The sequence below is a fragment of the Macaca mulatta genome, chromosome 4 (genome assembly GCF_049350105.2).
Source record: "Macaca mulatta isolate MMU2019108-1 chromosome 4, T2T-MMU8v2.0, whole genome shotgun sequence".
Lineage (NCBI taxonomy): Eukaryota > Metazoa > Chordata > Mammalia > Primates > Cercopithecidae > Macaca > Macaca mulatta.
Genome location: NC_133409.1, coordinates 175,590,728 through 175,611,610, shown reverse-complemented (window position 1 = coordinate 175,611,610; position 20,883 = coordinate 175,590,728). Strand labels below are relative to the sequence as shown.

The window sequence follows — 20,883 nt, the reverse complement described above, 5'->3', positions numbered from 1 at the left end:
CTCACTGTACTATTTTTAAAACTTTTCTGTAGCTATAAACCGTTTTTTCTGAGAAAGTCGAGGAGCGTGAACGTCTTTCAAGAAAGGCCAGCGCAACTGCACCCAAAAGCTGAGAGGAGATTGGAAAACGCCTCTCAAAATAACAGTCCCGCCCTTCCCGAGGCGCTTCCCTACAGGCTGTTCCAGTCACGTGGTGGCTGTGGCCCCGCCCACAGCTCCCAGAGGCCCGCGCGCGCCGTCTGCAGTTCGGCCGCTTCCTCTTGGCGGGTGGGCTGCAGCCATGGAAGGCGAGCCTCCACCTGTGGAGGAGCGGCGGCGGCTGCAGGAGGAGCTGAGCGAGTTCGTGGAGAGCTGCTGCCGGACGCTGGAGGAGGTGACGGCGTCCCTGGGCTGGGACCTGGATAGTCTGGATCCCGGGGAAGAGGAGGCGGCGGAGGTGAGGGGCGCGGCCGCGGGGCCCTTTCGGGGACTATCGGCCCGCGGTCTTCTCTGGAAGAAGGGAGATCCGCACTGGCAGCCGCGGAGGAAGGGCGAGGAATCGTCGTCCGTGTGCAGAGCCGCGATGGGCGCCCGGGACCCGAGGGGAGCCGCGGGCCCTGGAGCAACCCTGACCTCCCTGAGTCCTGGGCTCGGGCGCGCGAGGGCCTCCCGAAGGCTCCACGCCGACCTCCGGTGCGGCGCTCCTCCCGCGGAACTTCGAGCTTAAAGAAAACGGGGGGCCGGGCGCGGTGGCTTACACCTGTAATCCCAGCACTTTGAGAGGCCAAGGCGGGAGGATCCCTTGAGCCCAGGAGTTCGAGACTAGCCTGGGCAATATGGGGAAACCTCTTCCTACCAAAAATACAAAAGTTAGCCGAGTGTGATGGTGTGAGCCTGTGGCCCCAGCTGTTTGGGAGGCTGGAGTGGGAGGATCGCTTGAGCCCAGGAGGTCGAGGTTGCGGTGAGCCGAGATCGCTCCGCTGCATTCCAGCGTGGGCGATAGAGCAAGACCCTGTCTCAAAACACAAACAAACAAAATTCCGGAAGATGTGTTGAGTGAGGAGGGAATGGCAGATTTGGTATTTATTTAGAAAGTAAGTGAATGGGTCTCAGAGTGCTGCAGAGGGATTGGCGGTTTGCATTGTCATCTGTCATATGGATTCCGCAGTTGCACCAGATTCGGTGTCAGGAGAGCTGGGAGTTTGCCAGTTCGCCTTTCTATGCCTTAAAATTGGACACTTCTTACTGGGACAGCCCCGATTCTAGGATTATTAAAGGATGTCACCAAGAAATGGTAACTGGCAACTCCCGTGGACATTAGCATTGCTTTTTTTAAAATGTAGGCAAGTGTATTTAGAGTGAACAATGGTGATTTTTGTTTTTTGTGGGGTGTTTTTTGGTGGAGTGAGAGGAAGGGAAGTGCTCCAATGTGGGGTAATTCATTATCTTTAATATTACTTCTGGGTTTACCACGCTGTAATAATTTCTCCTGGGTTTAAGTTACTGATTCCTGAGACATTTAAAATATATTTGATTTCTGCATATACCATTCATTATTTATTGTATTAAAAGCACAGAAGAAATTAAAGGATCTTTATTGTTCATTTAGAGGGGTATTTGAAGCTGGGAATTCCATTGAGTGGGACTTACCAGACCTTTCCATACATTGTTTACTCAGCATTGGAGTAACATTGGATTCCTTGTATTAACATTTAAATAGCACTTTGTTTGTGCCACTTAAAATACATTGCTTCATTTAATACTCAGAATAACCCTGTGAGGTAGGTATTGTTGACCACATTTCATAGACAAGGAAAGGGACACAGAGGTAATAATTTGTCCAAGGATACACTGCTAGTAAATGGCAATTAGGATTTCCACCGGTGTTTTAGTACTAAAATTTAGTGAACAACAGTTACAGTTCCTGGTCCTCACAGAGCTTATTGTCTGGTGGTGGTGAGGGGGAATACGGAGAACTCAACTGTTATATTATCATGGGTCTATGATGGGTGGGGTTGGAATTGCTATAGTACAGTTTATTATAGGCTGTGGTGGACAAAGTGGTGGTCAACAAAGGCTTCCTGGACAAAGTGAATTCTAAGCTGGTAAATAAAAGTGATCTGAATTAACTAGGGGATTGGGGAGTGAGAAGAAGCATCAACAGCATGTGTAGAAGTTCAGAGACAGGGAGTAACCATATCAGGAAGCAAGTAGTTAAGGATAGCTAGAGCATAGGGTGTAGAGTTACCGCAGAACGATGCTGGGGGGTAGAGGTCAGATCTTAAATGTCCTTGTTAGCCATATTAGAAAGTCTAGATTTTTTTTTTTTTTTAAATGAAGGCAGTGGGGAGGCATGGAAGTATTTTAAGCTGGGGCATATCATAATCATATTTACCTTTTAGTAAAATAATAACATACATTTATTGAATGCTTGCTATGTACCAGGCCCTATTTGAATTCCTTTATGTGTATAAACTTTGGTATACTTTTTTAAATCTTCACAATCACTTTTTGAGAGAGGTCCTGCTATTATTTTCATTTTATATAATAGATAAGGAAAATGAGACAAAGAGAGATTAAGTACCTCACCCAAATTCATGCAGCCAGTAAGTGGCAGAGCTGGAATTCAGACCAGCTACAGGATGGAAAATGAAGGGGAGGGCAGCAAGACTGGAAACAGAGAGAGAAAGCGAGCGTAGTCAGGAGATGGCTGTTGTATTCCAGCAGAGAGTTGATGATCCCTGATTTGGGGAAGTGGCAGTGGGGATGGAGGATGTTGAGGGATTTTCAGAAATATTCAGGAGTTAAATTGGCAGGGCTAGGTGATTGATTGGATATGGGTGATGAGGGAGAAGACGTGGTTTCTTGCTTGAGCAAGTGGGACCTTTCACTGAAATGGAAAGTACAAGAGAAGTAGGTTTGAGGGTTAGGAGACGATGAGTAGAATGAATTTATTTTTGTTTGTGTTGAACTTTTAGTGTCTTTAGTATATGGTACTGGACAGAAACAAGGTTTAAAGATATAAATTTTGGGAGTCCTCACTGTATAGTGAGAGTTGCAGCCTTGAGATCTTTCTTTCAGTAAGCAGATACTAAATAGCAAAAGGTCAGTGGTTATATTAATTTATGAAAACCAACATCTAAAGGGGGACAAATAGAGCAAGGTAGACAGATATTTAGAGGAGACCAAATAGAAGAAGCCAGAGAGGTAGAAAGAACATGAGGGGTGTGTCTGAATGACAAATGAACAATTGGAGTGCGACCTTCCAAGAGTTCAGATATGACAAGACAGTGACATGTTCTTTGGCTTTAGTAGCAAGGTTGTTAGTGACCTATTGACTGGTTTCAGTGGGGTGATGGTGGCAGTGAGTGAGGAATGGTTATAGATGAGGTTGTTTAGACAGTGAGTGTAAATACACATTTCAAAGAGTTAGGCTTTGAAGGAGTGGACAGAGGACAGGGGCATTAGAGAGTTAGGGGTTGAAGGAGTTTTGTTTTTCTTTAATACACACCCACATGGGGGTTGAGAGAGGCCTGTAAAAGAGGATGCACTAGACAGTACTGGTACATAATTAAATGGTAAACATTTAATGGTAATAATTATTTATTTTAATATTATGTACCGATTTTCTTTGTTTCTGTTTGATTTTTATAGGATGAAGTTGTGTTATGTCCTTACGATTCCAATCATCACATGCCTAAATCGTCTTTAGCAAAGCACATGGCATCTTGTAGATTGAGGAAAATGGGCTATACCAAAGAAGAAGAGGTACCATATATTTATTATTTTATAGTAAAATATATATGTATATGTCATGCATTTCATGCCTTAATTCACAATTTTTGGAAGTTATATTGTGAGGCTCACCAACATGAAATAATAGCCCTTACTTGAAGGGTAGGATGGTACTTGCCTAATTTCACAAATTATTATGAGAAATAATTAAGTGATACTAATCTATTGTTTATGTCAAGTCTTAAAATAGTCAATTATCTGATACTTAAGAACACTAAGATTTTTTTTTTCAGGATGAAATGTATAATCCTGAGTTTTTCTATGAGAATGTGAAGATACCTTCAATTACTTTGAGTAAGTATTAAGTTATTATAATTTTAAAATATCTTAGTGTAGATACTGATTTTTCATTTTTGCATTATCGAAAGAATGGATTTTATAAGCATGCTTACGATTAAGAAGGACATTTAGTATCTTAAAAGCATGTAGAATTAATTAATGTACAAGGCAACTAATTCACATAATCTGAAGTTTAGAGACCAGGCTTGTATTAATAGGCAGTGAAAACCTTACAAAGCTTTGTGTAGTAGAGCAGACACCTTCCTTCTCAGTTACAACAAAAATTTGAGCCTGTGACATAGATTGAAGGATGAGACTGAAGATGGACATGTGTTCCAGGGATTCACAGCATATATAGAGGTTAAAGTCTTGGGCTCTTGAAAGAGAATGTCCTGATTCAACTCCTGTTTTTATCATGAACAGATGTGACTTTCAGCGAGGTAATTAACCTGTTTGTTGCCTAAATTTCTTTATAAAATGGAGATGGTTATAATAGCACTTTGCGAGGATTAAGTGATATATATATAATATTCTTAGAATAATGTCAGGCACTTAGCTGGAGTCAGCTAAAGGGTCACAGAGTTGTGACCATTACAGCACAGGCTTCGAGAATGTTAGCTGTTACTGGTCAGTAAAATTTGTCGCTGCTACTGCTGCATGCCTAATTATAGGCATGAACTGCTTGAAGTCTGATTACTTACTGGGCTGTAGATAAATCTGAAAGGATTCTGTGTTCAGATTTCATAGACAGGGATGTGGATATTTCTTAAGATTCTGGAAGGTTTGTCCACGTGCCCAAAGGGCTTGGATCAGAAACCAGTTAATCATTTAATTATGGTCACTGATGATTCATATTGTATTTATGGATTTTTTTTTTTTTTGACAGATAAGGACTCACAATTCCAGATAATTAAACAAGCTAGAACTGCAGTTGGGAAAGACAGTGATTGTTATAATCAAAGTAAGTGGCATTACAGTTTAAGTGAATTAATGAATCAAATTATTATTTTTCTCATAAACATGTTACTAATTTCAAGAAAAACCTGTGAAAACTGTTACGTGGGAAAGGTTAAGTTTTACATTTAGCATTAGGCTAATTTGCTTCATTTCACCATCATTTGTTAGATGTTTCCTGTTGAGATACACTAGAGTCTCACTAGGACACTGTCTTAGCTAGGGGTTCATCCTTTGGAATAACCTGGTGATTTATAGGTGAGATTGTCTTGTGGCTAATACAAAAAACTGTTATTTAGTAAATACAGATGGTCCCAACTTAATGATGATTTGATTTAGGATTTTTTCAATTTTATGATGGTATGAAAACAATGCACAATCACAAGGTTTTAGACTTTAAGTACTAGTGATTCTTTTATCAGACTCTGGGCTGCATTTTCAACTTAACCGTATAAAGTTTATGATGGGTTTATCGGGATGTAACCCCATGTAAGTCAAGGAACATCTATAAATGCCACTGAGTGAGACTCTTTTACCCTGAGATTTCCTCTCTTTAGAGTATTGAAATGCAATGTAAAGAAAAGGCTTAGGCTGAAAGAGATTAGTCTCCACAGGTACCCTCAGATTGCTACACAGTAAGTGAGATGGTTTGAAGTGATGAATGCTTGGGATCCCTTTCTCAGAAAAAAAGTACAAACACAAAAGTTTTACATATAATTTCAGAGGATTCATATTAATAGATCCTTTCATGCCCACCTTTAGAGCTGGGTTAAAGAGTTCTCCCTGGGAACTTCAGCAGAGAATAGGTTAGAAGTTTTAAGCATAAGCTTTTAGGAAATTGAAAGAAAACTTAATCCATCAAAAACAGAGACATAGGCCAGACACGGTGGCTCACGCCTGTCATCCCAGCACTTTGGGAGGCTGAGGCGGGTGGATCACCTGAGGTCAGGAGTTGAAGACCACCCTGGCCAACATGGCGAAACACTAAAAAATACAAAAATTAGCTGGGCATGGTGGCAAGTGCCTGTAATCCCAGCTACCTGAGAGACCGAGGCAGGAATTATTGCTGGAACCCAGGAGGCGGAGGTTTCAGTGAGTCCAGATCGCACCATTGCACTCCAGCGTGGGCAACAGAGCGAAACTCCATCTCAAAAACAAACCAACAAACAAACACATAGACAAATGAGTTAATAAAAGTTTAAATTTCTCATGAATGTAGATATGATATGACATCTAGCCAAAACCTGAGTGGCTTCTCTTATAAGGATTTCTATTTCTGCATTGTCTTCTTTGAACCTTCTGTAGGTAGCTTTCTCTGCACAACTTACCTTTTTTTCCTCATTCTTTTTTCTAGCTGAATTATATTTACCAGGCTGTAGTCATGGTTGGTTTTCTCCCTCATTGAAGTTGAGGATCTTTACCAAATATTGTTTTAAGTCAGTATCTGGACTTGATTTCTCAGAGTTGCACTGTGGCTACAGAAGGAAGACCATCCTTAGCTGTCTATATTACATGGGTTCTCTACAACAGCCAGAAGCACATTTCTTGTATTTTTTGTTTTGAGGTTCCCACTTTTGTCCCTGTCAGCGAAATTCCAGATTTTTTTCTTTGAGGGAGACAGTTGACTCTCATTTTATTTATTCGGACAGATTACTGAGCTGTGACTAGACTGGTCAAGCCTTTTTTGGCCTCTGCTATTGGTTCTACTCATATCCCCTGGTAGTGTACCCATAAAAAAGTTGGAGGTTTTTGGTTTTTGAAGAGGTTAATAATACTTAAAGGACTTTGTTTGACTCTTAAGTGGTTAGATTTACTGAATTTATTTTAGAGTTGAAAGAGAACTTGGAGATCATCTAATACAGTGTCTGCATTTTACAGATAAGAAAAACTATCTGATGGAGACATGATAAAGTTCTAGTGTGTTGGTTCTAAAAGTCCTCCATATTTTTATTTTTTAAAAGGTTATTTTTTTAAAGCTCTTTTATGAATTACATTTCTCTTTCACAACAAACTTGTGATAAACTGAATGATATTTTCCCCTCCATGATAGGTGAAGAAACAGACACAAAAAAGTGAAGTAACTCGCCTTTGCTAGATAATAGCAAAGTGGATCCAGAACTAAGTTCTGAATTTTGACACAAACTCTGAACTGAGTTGATTTTCTGTTAGATACCCTACATTTAGTAAAATTTGTGGACTAGGATTCTAGATATTGCTCAAATTTATTTATCATGTCTTTCATGATTAAGTGGAAGAATATCACAAACTTCGTATCTCTACATACTAATTGTGACTATTGGTGCTGTTAATTGTTAATTCTGCTTTGCGTAAACCTGTTTTAGAGAAATAAAAGTAGCTGCTTGGCCATGTATTAATGATGACAACTCTGAGTTTTTGTTTCTTTATCTGTAATATAAAACTCTATTTATAGAGTTGTTGAGAGGAACAGAGATAATGGATGCTAAACAAGCCCTAGCTCCAAAAATTGGTAGCTTCTATGGTCTAAGTGGAAATTAATGTACAGAAAGTAATATTAACATAATGAAATGGATGAGTTTTATATATATAAGTAATTTAGAAAATGTTCTGCTTTTTAATTTTTATAACGGTAATAAGGGAGATTTGGACATGGAGCTTAGTTCTTTTCAAAAGCAAATAATTACTTCGAATGAATAGTTCTTTTGCTAGGTAAGAGGAACTTTGATTTTGAATTCTTACACTATCTTAAATTAAGATATAATTGTTACCAGTAACTTTTTTTTCTTTTTTTTTGAGGCTGTCTTGCTCTGCCATCCAGGCTGGAGTTTAATGGCACAATCTCGGCTCACTGCTAGCTCGGCCTCCTGGGTTCACGCCATTCTCCTGCCTCAGGCTACCGAGTAGCAGGGACTGCAGGCACCTGCCACCATACCGGGCTAATTTTTTTGTATTTTTTTAGTAGAGATGGAGTTTCACCATGTTAGCCAGGATGGTCTCGATTTCCTGACCTCGTGATCCACCCACCTTGGCCTCCCAAAGTGTTGGGATTACAGGCGTGAGCTACTGTGCCTGGCCAACAGTAACTTTTTATATGATCTTTAACCTTGTTTAAAAATTTTTTTTTGGCTGTGCATGGTGGCACATGCCTGTAATCCCAGCACTTTGGGAGGCCGAAGTAGGCAGATCACCTGAGGTCAGGAGTTTGAGACCAGCCTGGCCAACATGGTGAAACCCTGTCTCTACTAAAAATACAAAAATTAGCCAGACGCTATGGTGCATGCCTGTAATCCAGCTACTCAGGAGGCTGAGGCAGGAGAATCGCTTGAACCTGGGAGGCGGAGGTTGCAGTGAGCCAAGATGGCGCCACTGTAGTCTAGTCTGGGCGACAGAGTGAGACTCTGTCTCAAAAAAAAAAAAAAATTTTGTTTTATGTTCTCTGTAGAGAGTTATGCAATTTCTGAACAGATTATTTTTGTGGCTCATTTATGTCTTAGACATTTTAAGATCTTTTCCCTCAGGACAAGACTTTCTTTAAATATCTTATTGATGTATTTACTTCGAAGGGAGAATGACTCACATGAAAAATTTTACATTTCTCCATCTAATTCATATTTTGTTTGTTACACACTGAAATGTAAGTTTTTTGACAAGGTTTTATATGCATGTTTTCATTTCATCTGTCATGTCAGGCCTAAACTCAGTGTACAGAATTCTCAATCTTAAACTTTATGAAAGCTCGAACAGCTATTAGATGTACATACTTATTTTCAGATATAGTTACTTCGGCTAATTTTTTAACCAAGATATTTCAATCATAAACAATCAGTTTATGTTTAGTGGTTTATCTTTTTCCTTCAATATTAAATATTCAAGTTGTATATTTCAGTATCGTGAAGTGTGTTTGAGTCATGGCCATGATCAGTGTGCTATCAAAGATACTTTAAAAGACAGGATAGAATGGCTTTAGATCCAGTCTGTTCCTATCACTTGTGAGACTTTGGGCAAGTCAATGTTACTTCTATGACCCTTAATTTCTTTATCTGTAATGTTAGGGAATTGACTCTGAATGAATTCTCCCTAAAATTCTGAATTTGTATCTTTGTGACAACACCTGCTACTACTATTTAATGTTGTATGTTATATGTTTAAGATCCCCTTTGATAACAAAAGTAACTAACAAGAATTAGAATTGGCATTATTAAAACAATAGATTAGAGTTTCAGTTTGGGGTGATGAAAAAATTCTAGAGATGGATAGAGGTTGCACAACAATGTGAATGCACTTCATGTCTCTGAACAGTACGCTGAAAATATAGTTAGAATGTTAAATTTTATGTTATATATTTTGCCACAAAAAACCTGCAAAAACAGGCAGCCAAAGGGTCTTAGAGTTATTATAATTACAGCGCATTCATATGTACCTTTAAATCATTTAGAAACATGCATTTTGAAAATTTACATTTTATGTAAATGTAAGTTTATTTAAGTATGTTTATCCTTTTTGTTGTCAGAAATATCTATGTTCCGAATGAATTGAATGCAGTTTGTTGCTTAACCTTTCCTGTACTTTTTCTTTTTCAGTAATTGGGGTGAGTATAAAGAGGAATTAGGAACCTGAATGTACTCCTTATTTAAAGATATGCAGTATCCTTTTTGCAAATGATATCCTTTTAAAAGTATCACTCAAATTTCTAAACTTTATCTTAATACCTGTCACATATTATAGTCTTGAATTGGAATTTTGGTTGAATTACAAGGAATTTAAGTGTCAGTCTTCATCATAAACTTAAGATGAATAAATTGAAGAAAATGCTAAAATAATTTAAGAAGGAAATTATATTTCTTTGTTTAAAAATAACAGGCAAAGGTTTATATGGAGCTTGTTTGTAATACATCATTACTTTCTAATCTTTGTTTTTCTCCCAAATTTTTATAGCCTATATTCAAAGGAATTAGGCTTATCAAAGCTGTTTTTATAATTTTGTATTATAAAATGCTTACTATAATTAGAATAAAATTGATTGACTTGAAAGGGAACCCTTTTTTTTCCATTAATTCAAAACCCTTTGACTAGTAAAAATGGCCATGTATTGTTATGTAAAGCCGTGTTAAATCATGGCCTCAGATTCACTGCAGCTCTCCTCTTAATATGTAGACAAGTAGTACCTCTTTTTGTTGTAATGCTTAGTTCATAGTATGCTCTCATTTGAATTCTTTTTGCCTCTACCTAGGAACTTAATGAGGTTAGACTTTATCAAATATAAGTATCTGGAAAGAGCTACTGATTTTATGTTGTTCTATGAACCAGTTACTACTTTAGAATAAGTTAGCAAACAATAAAAGGATTCCTTTAGTAGCTCATGTTCTTTGTTTGCATTAGTGAATAATGAAGTCTAGAAAGAATTGTTTTAAATTGCTTTTTTTACAGTTCCAATCATTTTTTTATTTGAGAAAATTTGAATCTCAAAACAAAAATTTTCTTCAATGTTTAATACATCACATCAAGGTATTGTATTTACTTTTTTTCACTAATGAGCAGATTTTAGAAAATTCTGTAATTACTGGGGGGCACTGCTATTAACTTTTTTCATTTAATTTGGTTAAGCCACTATGCTTCCTCCTCAGGAAATTAAAATGAATTTAGTTTCAATTTAATCTGTTCTTTTCTGGCCTGACGAGGTGTGGGATTTCTGCTACTTAATTATTTTTTGGCCCCTAGCTCTAAGTCCTTGCACAAGTGGGATATATTTTGAATATTGACCATCTAGCTTGATGTCTCATACAAAAGATATTTTTTACACAGTTTTTAATATTTCCATAGTTTATTTTCAAAGGGACTATAATGCATATTACTTATTAAAAGCATTTTCTTCCCAACTTTGATGGGGAAAAGTCTATCAACAGATACCTACTTTTGTAGATGGCTATAAAAATTGCTACCCAAAAGGTTTTCTTAGAGCAAATTGTCTTTTATGATTATTCCTGCCTGCCTTCTTGGGATCTGTCTTTATATTGTTGGAGAGAATAGCAAACATCCATAATACATTGTATTTTTTTTGTGGATATAACATTCAGGATAGAATTGTTGTTTGTCATTTATTGCTTAGATTGATATTTTGTATATTTAGAGATTATGAAAAAGAGTTTGTGTTAATATTGCATTATTAAAGCACATGTTTGAAGATAATTAGTAGATTTTAAGTTCACAGTGCTTCATGTATTGTTTATTCTTGTGATTTTATTTTCACTTTAGGGATTTATTCTTCTTTGCCTGTTGAAGTTCCTCTGAATCACAAACGGTTTGTTTGTGATCTAACTCAAGCTGATCGTCTTGCCCTCTATGATTTCGTAGTTGAGGAGACAAAGAAAAAGCGCTCTGATTCTCAGATTATTGAAAATGACAGCGATCTCTTTGTAGACTTGGCTGCCAAAATCAATCAAGGTTTGAGATGCACATCATAGCTTTACTTTTTTTCATTATCATTTTATTCTGTGAGTGTTATTAAGATGATTTAATTGTCGGGCCACTTTGAGTTAGAGTAAAATGGTTTTATATCATTTAATATTGAAGTGAAGTTGGCCCTCTGTAACTGTGGGTTCCACATCCATCAATTTGACCAACTGTGGATTGAAAATATTTGGAAAAAATAAAAATGGGTGGTTGCCCCTGTACTATACATGTAGAGACTTTTTATTGTCATAATTCCATAAACAATATATTAACAACTATTCATACAGCATTTACTTCGTATCAGGTTTTTGGTGTTTTTTTTGTTTTTGTTTTTTTGTTTGTTTGTTTGTTTGAGACAGAGTCTTACTCTGTCGCCCAGGCTGGAGTGCCGTAGCGCTATCTCTGTTTGTTGCAATCTCTGCCTCCCAAGCTCAAGCGATTCTTGTGCCTCAGCCTCCTGAGTAGCTGAGATTACAGACGTGTGCCACCATGCCTGGCTAATTTTTGTATTTTTAGTAGAGATGAGGTTTTGCTACGTTGGTCAGGCTAGTCTCAAACCCCTGGCCTCAAGTGATCCTCCTGTCTTGGCCTCCCAAAGTGCTGGGATTACAGGCTTGAGCCACTGTACCTGGCCTGTATTAGGTATTGAAAGTAGTTTAGAGATGACTTCAAGTGTACAGGAGGGTGTGTGTAGGTTATATATAAATACTGCACCATTTTATATCAGAGACTTGAGCATCCATGGATTTTGGTATCCTTGGGGGTTCCTGAACAAATCCTCCACGGATACTGAGGGATATTTACTCAGTACCTGAGGTTTTACTCTGACTTTTACATTAAATGTACCTTCTTTCTGTAAGAATATTACAACTGTGCTGTTACTTTAATCCATGTACCTAAGCACTCTTATGTTCAACTAATGGCTGGAGAAAAGGAATGATATAAAACTTAGCCCGTGTATATAAATAATATACAATTTTTAGAATGTTTTTATGTGCTACTTTGAAACGAGTTAAAAATATAGGATTGTGATGTGTTTATTTGATAATTCATAGAATTTAAAAGGTTTGAAGGATATAATAATTTTATTTTATCCTTTCATTAGATAATAGTCGAAAAAGTCCAAAATCCTACCTTGAAATCCTAGCAGAAGTAAGAGATTATAAAAGAAGACGCCAGTCCTATAGAGCTAAGAATGTTCACATAACCAAGAAATCATATACTGAGGTAAGTTTTACATAATCTTTGTTGATAACAAAAATTTTCTTTTGGTAATTTTCTAAATCTGTTCTATGAATTTCCACAATTTTTTGGAAATTTTCTGAAAGTGTCTTCAGGGTGGCCACACCTGATTTGTATCTGTTCCATCAGTTCTAGACCCACCCTTTAGCAAGCAAAGGCTTTCATAGTACAAGAACCTTATATAAAACAATTGTACAATCTTAAAAGGTATCTCCTTGTGAGAAAATAGTAGTGTATCATGGTAAGAGCATGAGTTGGGCTTTAGGTAGACCTCACATTGAGTTTTGATTCTGCTATTTCTCATTGGCTCTTTGACTTGAGCAAGTTGTTGAGATTTTTAGATTGAATGTTTTCTTTTCGTAATAAGAATATAATCTTTGCAGGGTTGTTATGAGAATTGACTGACAATGCATGCAAACACAAATTTCTTCATGGATATTAGCTATTATCTTTTTTGGCAGAAAGCATGTTTTTATGTACTCTAGTAAATATTTGGGCTTAAGAAATGTGTTGATATACATTATTTATACATTAGTCTCTTAGTGTATATCTAGACTTATTTTCAGATGCCATTTAATGGCTCATTAGCGTTGATGAATTTTTTTGGTGTATGAATTACCTTGCCCAGACTCTACAAATAATTTCCTCATCAATTCCCTAATTGTTCCCATATTTTTTCTTACTTCTCTCTGATGTAAAATACCTTCCATAATTTGGCCTCCTTTTCCCAAGCATTTTCTTTTGCTTTAGTCAAGCATGTCTCTTAAACTGTATCTGATTGCATATAATTACTCTTACCTCCATGCCCTATTACCTGATATTTTCTTACCTGAAATGCTCTGTTTTTGCCATTTTAAATGTTGTTGAGTTTAAAGGCCACCATTTCCATGAGGTGCTAGTTGACTAATCTATCACTAGTTTATTGTACTTATACTTTGTACCACACAGCTTAACTCTAAATTTTATGCTGTTCTTTTTTACAATTAAAGTCTGTGTTTTAGACTTACCTTCCCAAGTAGAGGCCTGGGTCCCTGTCATACTACCTTGGTGATTCTTACAGTCCCTAAGATACTTGGCTCATCAGTTGTTTATTCTCTGGCCTCATAACCCTTGTAATCAAGCTTAAATTGTTGCTGCTAGCATTCTTCATGATTTTATAGTTTATATTTTATTGTGGAAATATTCAAACATACTAAAGTGGATAGCATCGTCTAAGGAACCCTTATGTACCCATCACCCAGCTTCAAAAATTGAAATATAAGATCGGCAAGGGCTTCATAGAGAATGTAGCATTTGAGCAAAAGGGAGAAGCAAGGAGGAGTAAAGGAATGTCTGCTTATTGACTCTTTCGTATGTGGTGGACCTGAGCTGGGTGGGTTCTGTGCAAATAGCAGACTTCAAGGCACTTATGTAGAGCTGCTGACAGGGAGGCTTGTAGGCCTGCTAGGGAAGTGCAAGAGCTGGAACTGGAGATAGGTGTGTGTGACTCATGTCACTCCGCTAGGTTTGACCTTGGTGTATCTTAGGTTTTCCATGGGAGAATATAGTGGAGGAGGAGAAGTGGTGGATAAGGATTTTCTGGGTAGAAAAACTAGCATTCTGAAAAGCAGATAAAAGTTTAGGAGTTTTTCAGAAACTCATTAGTAACCCAGGCTAGAGCTTAGGGCTTCATTGAGAGATGAGGCTAGGTTGTATCTGATGTAGTAAAATCCTGGAGGGCTTTGAAGGCTTCATTAAGGAGTTTGGATATTGTTCCATTTTACTTTGAGAGCCATTGAAAGTTTCTTTAAGGTAAGGAGAAATGCAGTCAGGCCTGAATGATAGTGTTTCTGAGATTGCCTCTTGTCCCCTATACCTTTTTTCTGGAAACATTTTCTGTTTAATCATGAGGGAAGTGTAAGCTCCTATTTTAGTTTTGTCTTTGCTTCTGCAGTGACTAACCCTGTGCTTGGTGGCATGGGTGAATAGGAAAGTTTCCTTGTAGAGTCATTCAGAAAGTATCTGTGAAGTGGCTGTATGTTTCATATTTTGTCTTAAGTCATATGATTAAGTCCAGATGACTTAATTATAAGGTTTTTAGAAAATCATTTGTAAATAATCTCTAACAGAGAGATAAATTGCAAAACTAAAAATAGTACCAAGAACTCCCATATTGCCTTTACCCAGGTTACCCATTGTTAGCATTTTGCCACGTAGCTTATCATTGGCACTCTCTCTTTCTCTGTCTCGATCTGTACATATTGTTTTCCCCTGAATTCTTTAAGGGTTAAATTACATACATCATAACCCTTTATCCCCGGTGTGTATTTCGTAAGAACAGAGATATTTTCTCACATAAAGGTAGTACAGTTTTAGCAACTTCAAATTTAATATTGCTATAAAACTTTTATCTGCTATTCATATTCCAGTTTGACCATTGCCTTTTCTGTGTTCTCTAAACTACACAAGTCCCACAGTCTATTATGTCATAGCGCTTAGTAAATATTTGATTGTTAGCACTGATTTTTCTAGCGCTGTAGTCTTAATTTTTTGAGCAGTTTCCTTACCTGAAGTTCGGTGCTTACCTCTCCCAAGGTGATTCGAGATGTGATAAATGTGCACATGGAAGAACTCAGCAATCACTGGCAAGAAGAACAAGAGAAGGCAGAGGATGATGCTGAAAAGTACGTCGTTATCTTTATTGGTGAAAATACTCTCTTTGATAACAGATAACAATTAACTTATAATTGTTAAATTTTAGCATCTCCAAAACCCTCGATAGCACATAATATCCTCATGAAAATGCTTTTTGTTTTTTGTTATCGGTGCCCAGAGTTATTATACCAGAGTTGTTCTGACATTACCCTTTGACAGTTTTCAGGGGACAACCATATTAGTGAAATATTTAAATAGCAAAACATACTAATATTTATGCCTAGTGTTCCATTATTGGAACGCCAAACCTGTGGGAATTATTTATATCCTACTGCCCACCAAGGTCTCATTGCAAAAATTTTAAAAATTGCAACCTCAGGCATAAAAGGGTTACGAGCTCTGTTTATTTGTTGTCTTATATGGGTTATAAGATTGTGCGTATTGAGACCATATCTACCATTGGTTTGATATAGAATATTACACTTTAGACTGGTGTGTCTGTGTATGTATACTGGAGACCAGTGGTAAAACAAACTGATTAACATTCTTTTCTATGTTTTAGGAATGAAGAAAGGCGATCAGCTTCAGTAGATTCACGGCAGTCTGGTGGAAGCTATTTGGATGCTGAGTGTTCACGACATAGAAGGGACCGGAGTAGAAGCCCACATAAAAGAAAAAGAAATAAAGATAAGGATAAAAACTGTGAGTCGAGAAGAAGGAAAGAGAGGTGGGTCTAACCCTGCATCATCCAACATTGAATTCTCTACTTTTTAAAAGTAGAACAGGTTCTTCTGTTGTAAACCATGCTGAGAAAATAGATTTTAAGAATAAGCTAAAGTAAGGAGAGTAAACAATTGATTATGATTCTTAACATTCATTATAGTTCAGTTCAAATAGCCACCACTCTAGTGACATGGTTCTCTACATGTGTGATTGGATATTTTTTTCCCTTTTTTATCTCTTGCTTGCTTGCTTCCTAAACAGGACATATGAAAGTATTGTCTAGGCAGGATGTTAACTGTATTAAACACGTGCTTTCCTAGATCCCTTTCTTTTGCTCCTTCCTTCCTTTCTCTTTCTCTTATTCTTTCTTTCTTTTTCCTGCTAATTCCTCAAATAAGGGTATATTGACATTGTCAAAATTGACAGTCAATTTTGCCCTTGTTAGTAAAATTTTTATAGCTCGAGAGATATGAATTAACACCGAATTAATAAATGTAAATCATTTGCGGTCTATTTCTGTATTCCAGCTGCTTACAATGTACCTGGATCTCAAGTTCATCAGGTCTAGAACTAAACTTACCTTTTTCTCAGTCTGCTCCTTTTTCCCCAGCATTACTATCCTGGTTAAAGAGATGACTCTCATCTATTAACTTAAGTCAGAAATCAAGGAGTCATTTTAGATACTTACTTCCACTCCTTACCATCTGGTCAGTTCCTAATGAAATGATGGTCATTTTCCTGATTTTTCTAGTTTTCTCTAAACTTACTGCATATAATTGCATCCCTTGTGTACTGCTTAGAGTGAATAGTCACCTCATAGAACTCTTCAGTGGTGGCCTGGCATGGTGGCTCATGCCTGTAACCCCTAAATTTTGGGAGGCTGAGGCAGGTGGATCACTTGAGCTCAGGAGTTCAAGGCCATCCCGGGCAACCTGGCAAAACCTCGTCTCTACAAAGAATACAAAGATTAGCCGGTCCCAGTCTCTTGTGGGGCTGAGGCAGGAAGAGTGCTTGAGCCTGGGAGGTTGAGGCTGCAGTGAGCCATATTCTCACTCCTGCACTCCAGCCTGGGCAACAAAGTGAGACCCTGTCTCAAAAAAAGTGGGAACTCTTCAGTGGCAAAATTCACATTCTTTTGAATGGCTCTCAAGACTTCTGGGATCCTGGCTCCTACCTACTTCTTGTATTTTGCTACTACCCCATGAAATGCATAACTTGTGCTCTAGCCAGCCTGAGTTAATTAGAGTTCCTCATCCACACCGTGCCACATCTGTGCCTTTCCACTTTGTGTTCTGCTGCCTACCTGGTTTTCAAAGCCTCCTTACTCCTCCTTATCCTTTAAGACCCATCTCAGCCATTTCCTGAAGCCTTTTTCTCACTGGTTCAAGCAGAGCAGATCATCTTTTCCATTTTGTCGCCACCTTACCTAGCTCATATTTGTTCTTGAGCTTAATAGTTATTATTATCGCTGCTAGACTGTGAGCTCCATAAAGGCAAGGTCTGTATCTTATTTAGTTTTATATACAAAGTGCTTTCAAATATTAGGCTCTCAAATAATATCCTGTCTCTCCAGGGCCACTGGTAATCGGGAATTAAAGCTTATTGTATTGGTTTGGTAATTTTGTTCATCTTACTATCATTCAGTTAATTAGGTTTAAAGCCAACTATGACTTAGTCCTTTTTTTTTACTTAGTCCTTTTCTTGTACAAATGAAATATTTGCTTAGTAATCCTTTTTGATTCATATGCTGTTTTGTAATAACTATAGTGCTGCTTCTACTTAAGTAATTTTTGACATCTCTAATCAATCCCTGTTGACTTAAATACATTAGAAGTCCTCAAAATCCAAACATTAAATAATTTTTATTTAAAGAAGATAAACTGGATATAAGCAAGAAATACTTCTCAACAGGCTAATCTTTGATATCCACCCCTGGGGTGGACTGAATTATAGGGACTTGGTTTATCTGACATAAACCAGAACAAGTAAAACATTCATTTAGAAGTAAAGGTTTTTTTTTTTTTTTTTAAGAGTATGTATGAAAAATGCATTATTAAAACTAAGAGACAGGCCGGGCGCGGTGGCTCATGCCTGTAATCCCAGCACTTTGGGAGGCTGAGGCGGGCAGATCACCTAAGGTCAGGAGTTAAGGACCAGCCTGATCAACATGGCGAAACCCTGTCTCTACTAAAAATACAAAAAATAGCCGGGCGTGTTGGTGCACACCTGAAATCCCAGCTACTAGGGAGGCTGAGACAGGAGAATCACTTGAATCTGGGAGACGGAGGTTGCAGTGAGCCGAGACTGTGCCATTGCGCTCCAGCCTGGGCAACAAGAGTGAAACTCCATCTCAAGAAAACAAAAACAAACAAAAAAACGAAGAGACAAAACTGAAATAGGAATAATCAAAATGATTTTTTTAAATTACACTTTGAAGTTCTGCTTTAAAATTAACTTTGAGTATATGTAAATGATAGATACTCAGAAAATTCATTTCAATAGAATATTAAAGTAGTATATTACTGTTGAATTATTTTAAAGCTCTGATATTAAAATGTCCATCATTTATAACCATTTTTTTAATACCTCGTTTATTTCAGGGATGGAGAAAGACACCATAGTCATAAAAGAAGAAAGCAAAAAATATAAATGAAGTACTTGTACATGTATTAATTATGCTTATGCCATGGTAACCAATATGCTGATATATTAATTGGAATTGCTTTGCATAGGAGAATGTTTTTATGATCTGTTTAGTGCTTATTATTTTCCAATAAATATGCTTCAAACCATGAGTACACTATTAGGCCCTACAACTTTGTTTTCCTTATATTTTATTAGATGATTTGCTTCCTATAACTGATCTTGTTTTGTTCTTTTTGCTAATATTTGTATCTCAAAATTCTTTAATTAAAAAAGTCAATATTTATCATATGTAAATTAAATGTGAATACATTCTCATTGCAAAAAAACTACATCTTATAAATAAGGCTAACCCTTAGAACACTATCTGCAGTCCTGTCCTCACCCCAGCAGCGACTGCTGTTTACCACTACGCTGGTGAATTGTAGTAGGGACAAACAATGTAAATATTGAAGAGAAATGGCCTGACTAATTAAAATATGATGTAGTCATGGAGGATAGATTATTGTATTGGAGTTAAAGAATCTAGATCCATATTAACCTGGATTGGTCTCAAAAACATAATGCTCAGTGAAAATAGCAAGTTGTGGAAAGTTATATACAAATTATATATATGTACAAAACAATACTATGCATTTTCTATGGCTATATAATGTATGTAAGTCTATTTTTAAAGGTTCATAAGAATCCATACCAGAGTTCTAACAGCGAGTAGGGGGTATAGATGAGAGATTAGAGGTGCAAATCAGGATTGGGAGGGTGGTCAAAGGGAACTTTAGCTTTATCCATAACACATTTTAAAAAAAAAAAAAAAAAAAGGTATTCATGTTTCATTTAATTTAAAATATACTGTCATGTTGTGTTTTATAAATCAACTCAATTGAGGTACTATTTACATACATTTAATTGCACCCTTTTTAAGTGTGTATTTTATTGGGTTTTGACAGATTCATAGCTCTGTGCAACCACCATCACAATCAAGATACAAATATTTTCATTACCCCCAAAATTCTCATACCCCTTTTCCCAATCAATTCCTCTACCCCTAGCCCTAGGCAGCCACAGATCTGCTTTTGGTTACCATTGATTAGATTTGTCCTTTGTAGAATTCGTGTAAATGGAATACTGCAGTATGTACTCTGCCTTCTTCCACACTACAGATTTTTGAGATTGATCCCTGTGCGTCAGTTGTCCTATTTTTTTTTTTTGTTACTGAGTAGTATGTTCTATTGTATGTCAGATCATTCAGGTGAGACTTTGGCGTGAAATGTTAAGCATCTGACATCTAAATAGCAATATTTTGAATATTGGAAACTCAGGTTAAAGATTTTGTTTCCAAGTAGAAATGAAATCTTATTGTTTCAATAAGTAGCTGACAGTGACAGAAAGATTGACTGATTTGGATCAGATTGGCTGTTAGGCTTCAGGTATGGGAAACAGCTCTCAGATTTATAAATTGGAAATCACCAGGTTACTTGCCAATATATAGTCATATTGCTGCCATTCTACTTAATTTCTAAATATATAAAATCCACTTTTAAAAATTGTAAAAGCAAGGACTCGGGAGTGACTGATGAATCATGAAATTGCTGCTTTTATAGATCAAAACTACTTGAATCATCAGGAATTGTTTCATATTGTGTGAAAATTTATAATTTTGTTTTAAATTATGATTTCATTTTACTAACTGGAAGAAACAGAAGAGTAAAATTGGCATATTTAGGTTTTTTGTAGAAGAAAGACGTGAAAATTAGGAGTGGATTGGAGAAATTGGGGGAAAATAGAACAGTACGGAGAAAGGAAGAGATTGAAAACGTAACCGAAGTTCTTTAAAGCTCACATTTTATGGTATCACTGCTGCAAACTAATAAAATGTGGCATTGAATGAAAAGAGGCATTTGTTTGATCCTTGAACGAATTAATCTTACATACTTCCCTGTTTGTGTTTTGAACCTTTCGCTAGATATGAGCCACTTGAGGGCAGGGTTTGTACCTTCATCAGTGTGACCCCTGTGCCTGCAACCTCATAGTTGTTAATATGTAATTTCAAATTTTGACAAAAGCATTTTCACTGCCCTGTCACATAAAATCTAGTTTTTATTTCCAGAGTGCTGCTATGAATAATTACTATAGCTGCTGGCCGTCTTGCCCATCCATTAAGGTACCTTCTCACAAACATTTCTAATCTACTGGCTGGAGTACATT

General features: G+C 37.0%; 1 protein-coding gene across 1 annotated transcript; it reads left to right on the top strand.

Annotated features, from left to right (window-relative positions):
* The first annotated feature begins 264 nt into the window (after positions 1-264).
* SNRNP48 (small nuclear ribonucleoprotein U11/U12 subunit 48) lies at positions 265-18,969 on the top strand. The gene is made up of 9 exons (NM_001266192.1): positions 265-436; positions 3,634-3,747; positions 4,008-4,068; positions 4,940-5,014; positions 11,239-11,427; positions 12,542-12,663; positions 15,253-15,341; positions 15,875-16,039; positions 18,636-18,969. The coding sequence occupies exons 1-9, from the start codon at positions 281-283 to the stop codon at positions 18,682-18,684; spliced, it is 1,020 nt and encodes a 339-aa protein (NP_001253121.1). The 5' UTR covers positions 265-280; the 3' UTR covers positions 18,685-18,969.
* Positions 18,970-20,883: the final 1,914 nt, after the last annotated feature.